This window comes from Sylvia atricapilla, chromosome 3, assembly GCF_009819655.1.
Source record: "Sylvia atricapilla isolate bSylAtr1 chromosome 3, bSylAtr1.pri, whole genome shotgun sequence".
Classification (NCBI taxonomy): Eukaryota; Metazoa; Chordata; class Aves; order Passeriformes; family Sylviidae; genus Sylvia; species Sylvia atricapilla.
In genome coordinates this window covers 68,663,185-68,679,000 of record NC_089142.1, presented here as the reverse complement: position 1 = coordinate 68,679,000, position 15,816 = coordinate 68,663,185, and the positions used below count along the sequence as shown (strand labels likewise).

At 35.1% G+C, this 15,816-nt stretch overlaps 1 protein-coding gene across 3 annotated transcripts in view; it reads left to right on the top strand.

The window, feature by feature from the left end:
- RYR2 (ryanodine receptor 2) overlaps positions 1–3,942 on the top strand; it is a 378,658-nt gene extending 374,716 nt beyond the window's left edge. For all 3 annotated transcript variants that reach the window (XM_066315680.1, XM_066315679.1, XM_066315678.1), the window contains 2 exons: positions 876–927; positions 2,647–3,942. In XM_066315680.1, the coding sequence (XP_066171777.1) occupies positions 876–927; positions 2,647–2,742 (148 nt within the window). In that variant the 3' untranslated portion in view covers positions 2,743–3,942. The remainder of the gene's footprint in view (positions 1–875; positions 928–2,646) is intronic.
- Positions 3,943–15,816: the final 11,874 nt, after the last annotated feature.

The window sequence follows — 15,816 nt, the reverse complement described above, 5'->3', positions numbered from 1 at the left end:
ATTTTATATTAGTGCTCTCAGTATGAAGTGGGGCTGTGTCTTTGTGTTTTTAAACTGTCACTGAGTATACACAAGATAATGAGACTGCCAAGTCAAACATGCCTATAAGAACCCTCCACCTGAAAAACAGGTTGTGCAAAAAAAATACATTGAAAGCACTATCATACAGGGTTTTTTCCCATTATTAAATACTGAACAAATAGCATACTATAACGTGCTTGCTTTAAAGTGCCTCATCCTGAGGAATTGGGTTTTTTCTTTTAGTGCATCATCATATTTTATGCTTTTACGTATGTTTGGAGAGAATGTCTCTTATGAGGGAAATATTGAAGTTATCACACTGTGAAATGTCAGCTCAAACCCTCAAGACTAATGTTTTGGTTTTTTTAAAATTACAAGTTCTTTTCTGCTCATGCTGATCTTGTATACACTACTAAAATATCCCCAACATGTAATTTCAAAAACAGAAATCTCTTAGATATCTTCAGCTTTTTTTATGCAGTGTGGGAAGAAGAAAAAAATAAATTTCCAATGATAATTTTCTATCTGCTTCCAAGTGTGTTTTCATGGGCATGAAAATGTCTGTTTTAATTTTTGGATTAGAAAGTTTAGAAAATCTTCATTTGGGCTGAGTTGCTAACTACAGTAAGTGAAACTGATTATAATGCATTTTAGTATACTACTCATTGAACAGTGAATGTCAGCAGTGTCAGGAAAGTGTTTAATCTGTCCCAGAATATTATCATTTCCAGAGAGAAATCTGGAACTTGTCCATGAACAGCATTATCACTGTATATGCTGAAGAATTTCAATCTCTTCATGGGTTGCCAAATGTTTCCAAACACTCTACTCATAAAAACTTTCTTTGCTTGTAGGTTTTTTCTGATGTATCTTATTAACAAAGATGAAACTGAGCATACAGGACAGGTAGGTTGAACAACTCTATTAATGTCAGCTGATTCTAAAGTAAAAATCATTCAGGCTTGGAAAAACTAGGATTTTTCTAATGGATAGCCCCATGTATGGTATGGAACTTAGTTCTCATTCATCTATGCAATTCTTAAGACTATGTTTGCTTAATGTTAGGGAGTATTAATTCTGTAGCATTTTCTATTCCTTCCTTTTTTAGTGTCTGAACCTTTTATTTTTAAATTATTATTTCCACAAAATATAAGTGCATATTATATACAAAACAAAAAAAACCCAAACCAAAACAAAAAAAAACCACCAAAAAACCAGAACATTGAAGTACTCTGTGAAAGCAGCACTCTTCATTTCTCCCTTTTGATTTTTTATAGTCTTTGTCTTTTATTATTATTATTATATGTACATATAATCTTCTATGTCTACATTCCTGAATAAGTCCAAATGAAAGAATTCGTGCATATATTTAAAAGGAAAAATATGGGAACTCTTCTCTGGAGGTTTCTTTTTTGTTCTTCTCTGTTCTTTCAAAGTTATGCTGCCTTCTTCAACTTCCTTTAAGTATATTAAAAGTCACTAAGAAAATGCATCAATTTTACAGTCTTTTTCTTTCCTAGTGATAGTCTTTCAGCTGACTTAGCAAATGTTCCTGTGTTACAGATCAAAACCCAAAAGAACTGAATAGTATCACATATAAAGCCCTGTAGACTTGGGTCAGAAGGATGATTTGCTATATGTAACTAACTCTTTCTGAACTCTGACGTGTGCTGTAATCGCCTTCTTTGCATAAATACTCAGCCTTGTCCAGTACGATTTTATGTGTTTGCTTTGCTATTTTTGAGCATCCATTTGTCATTTGAAAATTTCATGCTAACTGAGATTTTTAAAAGTCTTTTTTATTTGCACTTTCTGTTTTCTTGGCAGTCCATCTTACTGTATTCACTGAAGACAAATTTCTACTAACTATTCATTTTGATACTTCGATTCAGTTAGATGATAGTTTGAAAACTGAGAGTACTTCATACTCATAACTTCTAGGAACATGATTTAGTGGTGACTTGGCAGTAGTTTATGGTTGGATTCAATGATCTAAAAGGTCTTTTCCAACCTAAATAATTCTATGATTCTGTAACTGGTGTGACATCTGCCCTTTCTGCCATGAAATTTGCATAATAAAACCCGCATTTAAATGGTGTTATTAAAATAGAAATGAACTGACATATTCTTTACTATTCTTTGGAATGTCTCGAGACAGAACCCTACCCAAACAAATAATCAGAAAGGAAGAAATACCAAACACTACTGACTCAGAAAATATTGACTATAAAAGTCCCTTTAGTTTATGTATTTTTTGTAGACGTGTTTTGAAAAGACTGATGCAGAAATCCTGTCAAATTTCTGACAGAAAATATTCTGCTAACCCTGCTATTTTTCTTGTGGCCACCATTAATTGAGCTTTACAGTGCTCTTCCTTCCTACAAGAAGAACTAAATTACCTGGGTCTCTTCCCTGCATTTCTATAGTGCTTTTTGACCAGGTGACAAAAAAGTAAAAGCTGTTCTAAACTAATAAAAATTATTAACATGATTTTGTAGATTGATGTTCAACAACCTGGCACAGAATCAAAAAAGTGAAAGTGATATATAAATAAAAGAGAAAAATATAATGGTTGATGATTTCTCATTAAATCAAGTTAAATAATTTAAACTGTGTTTCTTTCAGGAATCATATGTATGGAAAATGTATCAAGAACGGTGCTGGGAGTTTTTCCCTGCTGGTGATTGCTTCCGAAAACAATACGAAGACCAGCTCAACTAAGCAAAAATGAGGATTTCTGGACTAAACTGTCCATGTATTTCCCAGCTCTTTTGGGAATGTCTAAAAGATTTCTTAAATCCCCAAAGCTGTGTGCATTTTGGAGCACCAAAGCTCTGTTTTTAATGATCCAACTGCACTTTTATTTTCTTATGTATTTGCTTTGAGAACACTGGAGTAAAGAACATTGAAAAATTACAGCAACTTTGGAACCAAACCAACCACTTGCACAGACAAAAGATGTCCCTATACATAACATGCACACACAAGTAGAGACTTGAGACAGCTTATTTTTGAAACTGCCAGATGATACCCTTGTCTAAAAGATCACACATGGGGTGACATGGTAGCAACACTCATTTGATCTGTTTATTTCATCATCCTGGAAGGAACTATATGTAGTTCACAGAGCACCATAAAAGATTGTTGTGGACACTAAGTTGTGGGGAAATAGTGCCTTACTATATGTGGGTTGAGCTATGCAGAAGATGAGTGCATGATGACATATATATTTTTTTCTTTGTGTCTTCCCTTCCAATTTAATATTTATTTTGTGGTTTTGGTGGGTTTGGGAGGAAGGATTTGATTGTGCACATTGTTTTTAATAAGACTGGAGTGTCTCAGGACAAGATTAGGTTATTCTCATCAAGTTCATTTCACATTTACCTTCCTCTTTAGCTTTTGCTCTTATTTTGGTAATGCTCTGATACAACACTGCTACTTTATGAAATCTTTGTATGACTACAAGACAACTGCAAAAAAACCACTTTAACAAGAAATGTTTCATTGCATGTTTATTATGCAAGTTTAAAACAATCAAAAAACAACCTTCAGAAACAAGTTGATCAACATGAAAAAGCATTCACAATAATTATATCCATAGTAATAAAGTGTTGTGGGCTTTATTGTACATCTGGAACAAGTGTCATCAACCAACAATATGAATATATGTTATAAATTTTACAGAAATTTTGGTTTCTTTTTTTTTTCTTTCTTTCATTTCTGCCACCTGTGATCGATAGTGGAGTTGAAGATTTTCTTGTTAAATTATTTTTTAAAAGCAAAGCTGAAGCAATATCCATTCAGGGACTCCATCAGTTGCATCATGAAACACCAATGATGTGTACATTACTCCATTTTGAGTCCTTTTCAATTGTAATGCTAGTCTTTACAAATAAAAAGAGACATTCAGAATGGAAACAAGCTGATTTTGGTAGCATTTGAAGTCTGTTATAGTGCCTTTTTATCAATCCCTGAATTAATTTCAACCACTTCAAACTAGGATTGAGCTACTGTTTTCTTAATGAAAAGTTTTGGTACTGATTTTGATCTTTCTCCTGGACTCCTTGCTGTTCTGTTGCTCTCCCTCATTTCTTTACAGGTCACAGTTTTGTCGTAAAAGAAATTTACTATAGCACTATTTCAGTTATAACTAAAAAAAACCCCAAACCTAGAACAATTAAGGGAATAATCACTTAAAAATGCTAAGGCTATATTCTTAGAAGCAAGGCTTTCAGTTCTGTGAATTTTGCTGAATTTCATATCCTGTTCATGGTTATGGTAAAATTCTCTCAAACTTCGCAAGATTCGAGGCCAGAGTTGGGGCAGGCTGGTGACAGTGCAAGGGACAGGTACAGCAACTGCAGTTTTTATTCTGTTTTTAAACCACTCCCACCCAGAGTGGAATGTTCAATCCAGCTGTTTCCTCCCTATTTGGAACAACTTGATAAAGCACCTTTATTGAGCCTTTCTGGGATTTGTGTCTAAGATTTAGAAATGGGGGGTTATGGTCATGTTTCTTTTTGGGTGTACAACATGAATAGTTGTTTGACACACTTAGGTACACAGGCTAATTTAGTTTTGCACATTTGGTAGCACAATATACAGCTAACGATTCTGAGGAATAGTTGAAGATGCCTTTATCTTCAAAACAAATTCAAATGGGCTTTGTAGGTAAATACCAGAATAAATGTGACACCTTTCTTTAACCTCAAGTTCCAAGTCAATGAATTTCTGGGGCATCCTTCCTGTTGAATCCAGTATGCGGTTTAACAAATATTTGTGAAGCCACACGTAAACACTAGAGGGTTTTTTATGATGAGATCTACTGATTATATGGTGACGCAAAAAGTTTAAGTATGAAAAAATCTTCATTTATTAAATCAATTATAGCTTTTCACAGAAGCAAATTCCTACATCAAGGAACTGGTCAGGAGAGTTCACAAGATTAGTGTTGAGTGCTGAAAAAGGACTTGGACTTGCTTTCACAGACCCTGGTTTATGCAGTCCACTCTGCAGTGGCTGTACGCTTTCTGTGAGTCCCTGAACCTTAGCATTTCCTGTTTGATGCGTTAAATTTGTCATGGAGAGCCTTTATCTTAACAGATAATTCAACAAGACCCCCTCTAATGTGAACTTTTAACAGGATAATATTATTCAGGAAGTCCACACACTATATAATATATACTATATAATACACACTGTGGTATACAATTAAATATTATTGAATTTGTTTTAATTTTAGACAGAGTTGAAAAAAATCCTTAGATTTTCCTGAAAATTGCTGAACTTCCTGCGACAAATGCAATTTCTTTGAATATTTGTGTTATAAAACAGTCAACCAATACAGACAATTCACACCTTTAATAGCTGCATCAAAAGAAATCGAACTTGACACAAGTGTTCTGTATGCTAACACAATTTAAAGGAGTGGGTGATAATATGTCACTTGAAAACTGCAGTTTCAGATCCAAGAAATTGAAAAATTTGGTGTTTATTCATGTTATATTTATGATAGGGTTATACTTACCCATACATTTGTGTATGCTGATTTTCTTTTCAACTGTTAGTTGAATTTACTGATTGTGTTGGTAAAACAGTAATTTTCAGGGGGAAATAAAGTATCTCCCACACCTTATTGAAAAATAGCAAAGACAGAATTTTTTTCTGTTTATCTCTGAATGACAAAAGAATTGAGAAGACCTCCAAAACTGATGATCCCAGCACACCAAGTTGATTTCAGCAAAGGAATGAAGAAAGGAAAGGCAACAGAAATACAAAGTAACATGGAAGAGTAGTTGAGGTGTGATTTATTTGTGGAAGTTGTTACCTCCTTATCTATTGCTCCCTTTAGAATTGATGATTTTTACACCTTCTTCCAATAATCTGTTCTTATGTCGTTCCTATTCCTTAAAGTTTGAAGCTTATCTGTGTTTGTTTTTTTTTTACTGAGACAATCGAGAAAATAGAAAGGCAGAAAGTGATTCTGTAATTCCTTGGCCCCTGTATGACTACAAGGTTTATCCTAATAGCACTAATATGCTATTTAAATGGTTTAATATTTTAATTTTTACTATCTTCCTACTGTTGCAGAGCTCTTACTAATATGAATTGCGTTAATGTTTATTTCTGTAACTATGATAATATTCTTGCCATCTTCAGAGGCACTGAATAATTCAGTTTACTTAAATAATCACCTGTGAAGTAGTAATAGGATATAATATTTTCTAAATTAGAATATTTTAGGGTTTTCTTCATTCATTAACCAAAGCAAAGAAAACTGGTGTCCAACACAATCTTTGTCAAATGATAAGACATCATCACAGGGGGCATGGGTGGGTATGTTGTTTGATTAAATCTATCTAATGTTTATGCTCATAAATACACCTCCTGCAATCTCTCTCCTTTAATTCATAACCCCTTTTATTTGTATAATTATTTGCTTCTTTTTCAGTTTTCTTCATCTTTTCTAAAGTCACAGCAAACCATAAAACCTGGGTTACAAATAGAATTTCAGACTATACAGTCCTTAAATAATTTCTTATGGGAAATTTGCAAGATATTTAAGCAGAAAGATATGTGTCTATGTTTTTTAGGGGGTTTAAGAGGTTTTTTCTGGATTAGGGTTTCCGTTTTTGTCTGCATAACATTTTATATGTATCCATGCATTATCCTTCCATTTTACTTTACAATCATCTTTTTGGTTTGGATATTGTGAACTGGATTTTTAGGCAAAAGGAAGAGACTCTTTCATATAGGTAGAGAAGACCCTTCTCTTCTAAGTTATTGAAGATCTCTATCAGCCAAACAGCATCCTTCTGCTGTGTCAGTGGAGGTCAGGAGTTGAGACAATTCTTGATAGGAGTAGCCTGCTTTTGTAATAGCATGACTATGAGCTAGTCTGCAGTTACAAAGGTCTAACCTATTCATTTGCTGCTGAATGGGAACATCTGAGCTAAAGTTCTCAAGAAAAGAACATATTGAAATTTTTGGAATGGAAGGGGGAAAACCTCACAATTAAAGAAAACTGAAGGTGCTTGCTGTTGGTCCATTGTTTAAATGCTCCATGTTTGCATGCAAGGTGCAGTTGCTGACTTTCTTTGTAGAAATTGCAGTTACATAGACTAAATACCTCTCTCTCTAGATATATTTTAAATAAGAATGGAATTGGAATGCTGAAAGGATGGCTAAAGAATTCTGGACCATGGAATTTGAGAGCTGAAATAGATCAAAAGGTTTTGGTTAGTTGTTCTTTATGTGGTGCTAGGAGGATAGAATGAAACTGTGTGAATTGATTGCACCAAAGAAATAGAACCATGCTGGGAGAATCAGAGAAGGGATAGTCCTCAAGTCCTGTAACTGCAAGTGAATAAATGGGAGAAGTGTAAAGGGTCATGCGCTGTTGTTGTATTTCTTCTGAAATTAGTAAATTGCAGTAATTTTGAAGCAGTGTTGTTCTCAGTGTTATCTGCACAACAGGCACAGTGTGGCTCAACGAAGCATTTTTCTGTGAGCCACGCTGTGCCTGTCGTGCGGAGCAGTGGGTAGGGAGGAGGATGGATGACATCTGGCTTAAACAGTGGCATCCAGCAAGGCTGCTGTTCCCTCCTGTGGTAATGTGCTCGTACTATGCTCAGTGCATCCAGTTCTGAAGGGGTCCCTTCCCACCTCCCTCAGTGCCAGGGAAAGGGAGACAGCTGAGCATCTGTGTTTTCTGGGTTGTGTCATGGGCTCAGCCCTCTGGCAGCAGACTGGCACTGCTGTATCTGCTGATAGCTGCTGCACACACGCACTTGCAGACACTTCCTTGTGAGAACAAATTGGAGTTAAATTGATTAGACAGCTGCTCCGTGCTGACAACAAGGCATGTCCTTTAATCGTGTGGCCCATCATAATGGAAGGCAAATTCACTGACTAGGAAATAGAAAAAAAATTAAAACCTCTGGACCATATAGTGGCAATTGATTTTTGGCTCTGTCCAAACAAGATAAAATTTCAGGCACTAAGTAAAATATTCTGAACTTTTTATGTACCTACAATCTATATTAGAATAAGTGCCTTGATAGTTTTGATGTAACTACTGACCTGTTTTAAAGTGCTTTACAATGTTTCCCTAAGATATTAGTAAACCAATTTGTTGATTTTGAATATTAATCATGTATTATCTCAAGCTGGAAAGGACTCATAAGAATCACCAAAACTCGATGTAGTTCCTTGTTTAAAAATATTTTCATCCTTGTTGATCATCTATGTACCCAATCTTAAGCCAATTCAAGTGATAAGGAAAATTACTATTCTCTGAAGCACTAGAAAACAGCAGTGGTTCATAGTGTTCTGTGCACATCTGTGCACATGTGGAAGACCACTTACTTAAACTCTGTTTAAGTAAATCTGATAGAATGGAATGAGCTTCGGACAAGAAATACTGACACTGAATTAATTTTCTTCACTGGTTCTTTATGCTTGGACAAGTGTAGAATTAATAATATTTTAAATACAGGAATGTAAAGATGCATCCATAATCTCAGAATTTGTCTCTCCCTGATTTAGCTTTCATTATTCTTGACTGTAATGAGACAATTTTTCTTTCTATTTTGCTCAGACTTCTGCCCCATATTGGGAGGTTAATATCACATGCTTTGCAGTACTTGGAAGTGATTATATGCAAAACTGATAGTCCTTGGCAATGCATGAAATCCATTTCTTGTTTAAATTTTGCTTCTGCAAATGGTTTTAGAGGCCCTCTGGAGTGTTGCAGACTGGAAGTAATTATTTTTATATTTTCCAAATCTTTGTTTGTATGAATGTTCCTTAACATCTAAAAAGTATGCAAGTGTAAATTGAAGACTTTCCAGTACTGAGTGCTAATAGCAATCTCCAAAGTATATAATCAATAATCTGTACACTTTTTGCTTCTATATGCATCATGGAGCATAATATAGTATTATATTTTATAATATTTTCATAAGGAATCGTTTTGCATTCTGAGTTGCAGTAGCCTCTTATCTGGACTTATTTGATTAAAAAAATAAAAATCAAATTAATTAATATGCATATTTCACCTAGACATTTTTATGCAGGCTATTAGTTTCTTGCCATAGGAATCCAACAGAGTTACAAAAGACTGGTTAAAATGAGCTTCTGAGGGGCAATCTGGATAATACTGCTCAAAATGTTATGCCTGGGAGAATTGCTGAGAAACAATTCACATTAAATATTCCTTTTGTTGTTTGCTGCTTAATTTGTCAATTGGGGCAGTGTAAACTGCAAGAATCTGTAACTGTGAAAGGAAGTTACTGTACAAGCCTGTTTTATAGTTAACTTCTTGAGTATATGAGCAGCTCTTGACAAACTGTAGCCCGAACTTCCAGCTTGCAGTTTAACCATGATTTTTGTGTAGAAACAACTGGGCTGGCATTGTTTTGACCAAGTTGACCCAGAAACAGTAAACAAACTTATTTGTTCTGCTTGTGGTCTTACCACTGGAGGCTGGAAAACCTCAGATGTCTCCGAGCCCTACACACATTATCTGGTATCTCCTTTTGCCTTTACATCCTCATTGTATCGTGCTGTGGCTTAATTTGCGTTCCCACGGTTTGTATTATTTTTATTACCTGAGATTTGTAAAGTTTCTTGACTACATGTAAATTGTTACGTGCTCCAGAAACTCGCAAGAGTATACCCAGGGGGATCAAAGTGATGCACCAGAATTAACTGAACAGGGAGATGCTGGGATAAGATGACTTCTGGCTCAGGCAGCTGGATCTAGGGTGCCATATTTCTAGGTCACCTGTTCTTGTCTGCTTTTCTGCGGACAAGACATGCACAGAGAAATTATACAAATCTGTCCAGTTGCATGGGAGCACTGAAGGGCTTCAAACAATCATAAAAACAGGAAGTGGCAATCCTGAAAAAATAAATGAAGCAACTCACAAACTTTGTACAAACCAGCACAGCAAATAGTCAGGAGCAAGCAGAACAAATTGTTTTGACAAAACTAATAATATTCCAGTCACGTACCCAGAGATAACTGAGGAACACAGAAGAACCAATACATGTGATGAGGTAGATATTCTGACTGTGATATGCATGTGTGGCAGAGTTGGATACAGGGCAGTGAAAGCATGCTTAGCTGTGCAATAATGTGTGGCATATCCAACTGGAAAAGGGAAATTCTGGCATAAAAACTAATTAGAGAAAAATTAACATTTTTAGTGGAAAATAAGTCTTTTTGATGCATACAGATATTGTTAGATACTTTATCACTGTTATTACATTGTGAAATTATATAGTGCCCTCTTTATATTCAAGATTACAGACATAGTACAACCACTCTACTTTTGTACTTTAATATCTGTCCTAAAAGTTTATATAGAGTTGTTTGTTTCTTTTCTCCAGAGGTTCACTGTGATTCACAAAGGTGATGAGAATGGAAAAGAATTTAAAAACAGAAGTACCTTTTTTTTTCTTTTTTTTTTTTTTCAAATTGCATTTAAGATAGTCCTTTGGTCAAAACAGGTTTTATGGGAAAACATGTCTAAGCATTCATTGGGTCACAGAAATAAGTAGGTGAATTCAGTAAAATAAGATCCACAAACTAATCATAATCAATGGAAGAAAGATGATCACTAATTATTATCAAAACCCTTTCTGGGAAAAGGAAATTACTTAGAAAATGTATTTAATGACTTAGAAAATTAGATGTGCTCTACAGAAACATAGAAAGGCATTCAAAACTGAAAGCTCACTTAAAAAGTAGTAAGGTTTCTGAAATTTAAGTTTTTCCTTGCGGAAAATGATTTAAAATACAGGGTTTCTATTAGACTGATTTAGAATGTTTTTTTAAGCAGAACAGGGAGCAACCTCTAGCTAAACAGGTCTGTAGCTGAATAACTGTGAATAACAGGAAGTCAAACAGAGAGCAATGACACCTCCAAACCAGCGTGGCTACCATGACATTCTCCAGTTTATTCTCTATCAGACAGCGGGTTATATAGATTCCCAGTATAGTTTACCATGACAGGTCATAAAAAGAATGCAAACAAGCCTTATTTATCTTAGTCTTAAGGTGACTGAATTGTCAATGTTACAATACTACATTTAGAAACCCACTATTCCGTGGGACACCTTAACGTGAATTTTTACTGCACCCCAGGGGCCCACAGGCCTTGCAGGCCAAAGGGCTCAGTCTGGAATTGCTCAATCTTCAATCCAAATACAAATCATGTCCTCCTCTCTAAGAAACTCTGCAACACAGGTCTTGGAAAAACAAGTCTAGAATTCAATGAGAAAATGTTTGTGTTGCCGTAGTTTTAGAAACAGAAGGTTTGTGTGGAGAGAACATATATCCTTGAGCACTGTTCATATTCTAGCATGAATTCTTGGTTGTGGCTGAAGGAATTAATGGGCTGGATTGCAGCTGCCCTGCATGCTGAGAAATGCTAAGCCTCTTTTATCTGCTTGACTGTATGCAATCACGAGGCATGCAGCAAAGACCAGCCAGTGGGGAATTAGAGACATAAAACATTATCTTCTCAGCTTCTCTGCCTTGTTCCAGACACAGGTAGAACACAATTATTACCAGGACTTACCCACTGGGAACTCTGGAGGCTTTGTAACCAAAATGAAATAATTGAACCATGCAGCCCCACTGTTAAAAGAGTTCTGGGAAAAAAACCACTGAAAATACAGAAGGCTTCCACACATCTTATACAGTTTTGTATAGGCTTCTAGCCCTTATGAGCAGCTTGAGGAGACACCTTCATTTTTGGAAATGATACTGAAAGATTAATCTGTTAATCTGGTGAATGGTTATGACTGGAAACTTATTTACATTACAATATAAGATAGAATGGTATTAAATAGCCTGAGCTCTCTGATTCATAAGAACAATAAAAGAATAAATAGTTTGTGTGTATAAAAATTGAAGCTGGATATTTGTAAGTAACCTCAGTCCTTTTAATAATATGATTATTACTTCAGGATAGAGAGAAACGATATTGTATTAAAAAAAAAAAATAATCATTGTGAGGTTATCAGGTTGTCATTTCCCCCCTTCATTTATGCCTGGTTCATTTGAGTTGTGGAAGGTCTGATTCCCAGGATGAGTTCCCAGCTGAGCATGAGCTGCCGTTCAGGCTGAGACCCTGGTGTGCCCCAGGGTGGGGTGTCTGTGGTAGAGCCTCTTGAGGACTCTGAGGTGAAAGTGCTTTTCAACTCAGGGAGATCAGTCTGGTAAATTAAATGAAGAACACCCTAGATCCCTGGAGCAGAATGTGGCACAGTTACACAGCTTTTAGTTTTTTTTCTCCATTGTTTCATAAAGAAAATAATTTTAAAAACAACTGTTGATCCTTATATGTAAGAAACAGTTGTACTATATGACTTTGTTGTCTAAGTAGATACATTTACTTTCTCTCAGTTTGTTGGCTGGAAACCAATTCCCAATTGTCAACAAGCTGTGCAGAGATTCTGGTATTTTTCCTGTTTACTGATTTTCAATTTGTGATAATTTCTTGATTATCAAAAGATGAAAAAAGATTTCTATACAGAACTACCTAACTTTTCTTGAAACTTAATAGCAAATGTATGTTAATCTGCTTCAAATGCTTTCTTTTTGCAATCTTTTACCATTGTTTCAAATGCTTATTCTGTGTCATATATTTTTGCTTGGTTGTGGTTAACCTTTTCCCCCTGAGGATTCTGCCAGTCACAAAGCTGTTCAACTGTCTCTTGGAAAAACAAAATTATAACTTTTTCACCTGAAAATTTGTGAGGCTTATTTTCTCAAAACTGTATTTATTATTCTATTACTATTTTATTATTTCTCTAAAATATTAAAATATTATTTAGTAATCTCTAAACTCTTTCTGAATACCAAAGTTTACCAACAAAGAAATTAGAATAAAATGCTCATGCATTCATTTAAATGAATGTATTGTGTATCAGACATGTAATGTGTATCAATAAAAGATAATGATCCAGTGCCATTCCAAATGTTTTATTACTTCCAGCAGTTATCACACACTTACAGCTGCAATGAAAATATATTTTCACTTGAGTAGGCTATAGTATTCCTGTTAATGTCAACTGTGTGTAGTTATTAATACATTTTCACTTAAAGATTCAAATATGAACAAATTAAATATAATTCCCTCCATAAGATTCCTTTCATGCCTCAAAAAAAAAAACAGTGAAAAAAACATGAGTCAGAGATTCACTTTTTTTGCTTAGTATCTTTCCATGCTTTGTTTAACAGATATTGATTGTTATGTTGTATCAAAGCAATGAAGACTTGTTAATTTAATACTCCTGGAAAAAATCCAGATATGTTGATGTGGGGTGGGTTTTGGAACTGAGATCCACTTCTGGATATGAAAAAAATTTTAAAAATCCTAAAAGAATCCTAAAAAAAATCATGGGTCATGAAAATAGTAATGTTCAGATTTGAGGCTTTGCATTTCATATGCAGTCCTTATGAAATATTTCTAGATACCATTACACATTCTTACTTTTTTATGCATTCACATGAGTTGGCTCTTGCAATTACTTGTTTTGGTTCAAACAGAACCTTCTGTAGCCATTTTCAGCCAAGGAGGCCAGTGGCAACTTTAAAGGAGCACAGGTTGTGAGAAAGAGTTGCTTCTGAATTTTGTAAGATTACAGTGACTGAAAATGTTGAACTATCTTTCATGAATTTTTGTAAGAAAGAGTGTAAATTTGATATTTTGTTCTAGTTTCTGTATAGATTAGACTTATGTTTCATACAGTTGCACATAACAAATTGTATTTGAGGAGAACCTATCTCTCAAATATCCTACTTTTCTTGTATTAAGGTAACAGATTGTACAGAAACAAACTTGTCCTTATTTATATCAGTGTTTCATTAGCCTCAATTATAGAAATTAAAACCTTTTTTATAAAGTTACTTTATCAAGTACAACAAAAAAGGATTTTTCTGTACTTCACCTATCTAAACTTTTTTTTTCTAAAGCACTATTTCATACTCTATTTTTCACGCCCACAAAGGTGTTTATTTTCTATTGAGTCATCATTCGATTTCGTTTTGATAAATTAAGCATACTGAATTCTTTACATCTTTACATCTTTCTCTAAGATGATTTCTTCAGATGTCAACAATTTTTTGAAAAATGTTTTTTCAAGCATGAGCAGGAGAATCATATGCACTGTAAGAATATACACAGAGAATCAAGGGAGCCTTATGATTTCCTTATGCTGCCTGAGTTTGGTTAAATCCTTTTGAAAGAAGGATCATGCTGAAAATGTGACTATTCTTGCTTGAACAGTATCACATTTGTGTGTTTTCAAACCCCACTCTTTCTAGATTAAGGTGAGATTGTATTTGTTATTTGTGAACCTGTGACTTCCAACTATTCAAAATGATCAGTCAAAATACAAACCGGTTTGTGACTCTTGTCCTCGTTGTTGTGCTGTTTTCCTCTTGTAAGAGGTGCTGAGCTGTTTGGTAACAGTATTTAAGCTAGTTTCCATTAAAATACTGTTGTAGGTTTCCCAACACTAATTCCAACAGAATGCCTCATGTAAGTTTTCACTTCTCTGTCTTCTGAAATGATGCAAGAAAATGTTCTAGGTTCAGTTTATAAAAGAACAAAATTAACTTATGTTAAACAGCATTAGCTTATGTTCTCTCTTTATGCAAGTAGTCAGTCTTTTAAAGGTATCTGAAAAACCTTTGGATATCAGAATTCATCACTAATCCAACAACTCCCTTCCTTACCTGGCCCAACTACCCCTAGGTGCTTTCTCTTCCTTTCCTCCTGCTTGTTTTCTGTAGGGTTCCTTTGGAGGACATTTTGATAATGACTTCTAGATGTTAGAGCCCTAGAAATTTTGTTAGTGTAGAAAGGGTGCTTCGCTTAACATTAGCTGAATTTCCTCAAAGGGACTGATAATGTATTCTCAAGAATTATATTATGAATAGAAGCCATACTTCACCTCTTTTGATTTCACTTCTCTTCCAAGTATCTGATCTTTCCACTGACATCTGTTATTGTCCCCTCCTGAATTCCTCTTAAAGTGCTTAGGGGGCCCAGAGGAAAAGACATTTTAGCTGACATTTGGAAGTCAGGTTTTTTACTTACCTAATTTCTTTTTTGGTTTTGGATGCCTGTCATCCTTGTTTTCGTTTGAATTAATTCTTGTGTATGTAGCTGCACTGATATTTAGCTGATGTTTTGTGACACCAGATGAATTCTGTGGAAGTGGGGCAACCACAGCAGTCTCCTCAGGAAAGGCAGTACTCTCTGTGGGATAAAGTGTGTGGCCAAGTGCCACACTTGCCCCCTCCAGACTCTGTTGTAAGACACAGATGTCCATGTCTGCAGTAGCTCTGTTCAGGACCACAGAGGTGCCATCAATACCCTTTAGGGCAGTGTTCTATTCTCCACTTTCTTTGCAAGTACCATACAGCAATGCCAATAGCCCCTAAAATTATTCTACTCAGTGTTTCAGGGCTATTTTACTGGACAATTTATACCTATCTCTTCCATGGACTTTGGCTGCTGACTTTAGATGTTACTTATTTCATTGCTCTTATTTTTCTTTGTGTTAGAAGCTCCTGAGCTCTTGATGTGAATACTTCACAGTAATTCTAAAACCTCCTTCGTGTTCATGTGGTGTTTTCACTACAGATTCAGAAACCGTTTACAAGATTTTTAAGGGGAAGCTGATTCCAGAGCTTGAAACAGAGCAATTTCACACGTGAAAATAATTCAGTAGCACATTGGTTCTTAAAGACAAATCCTTCATAATAATTTA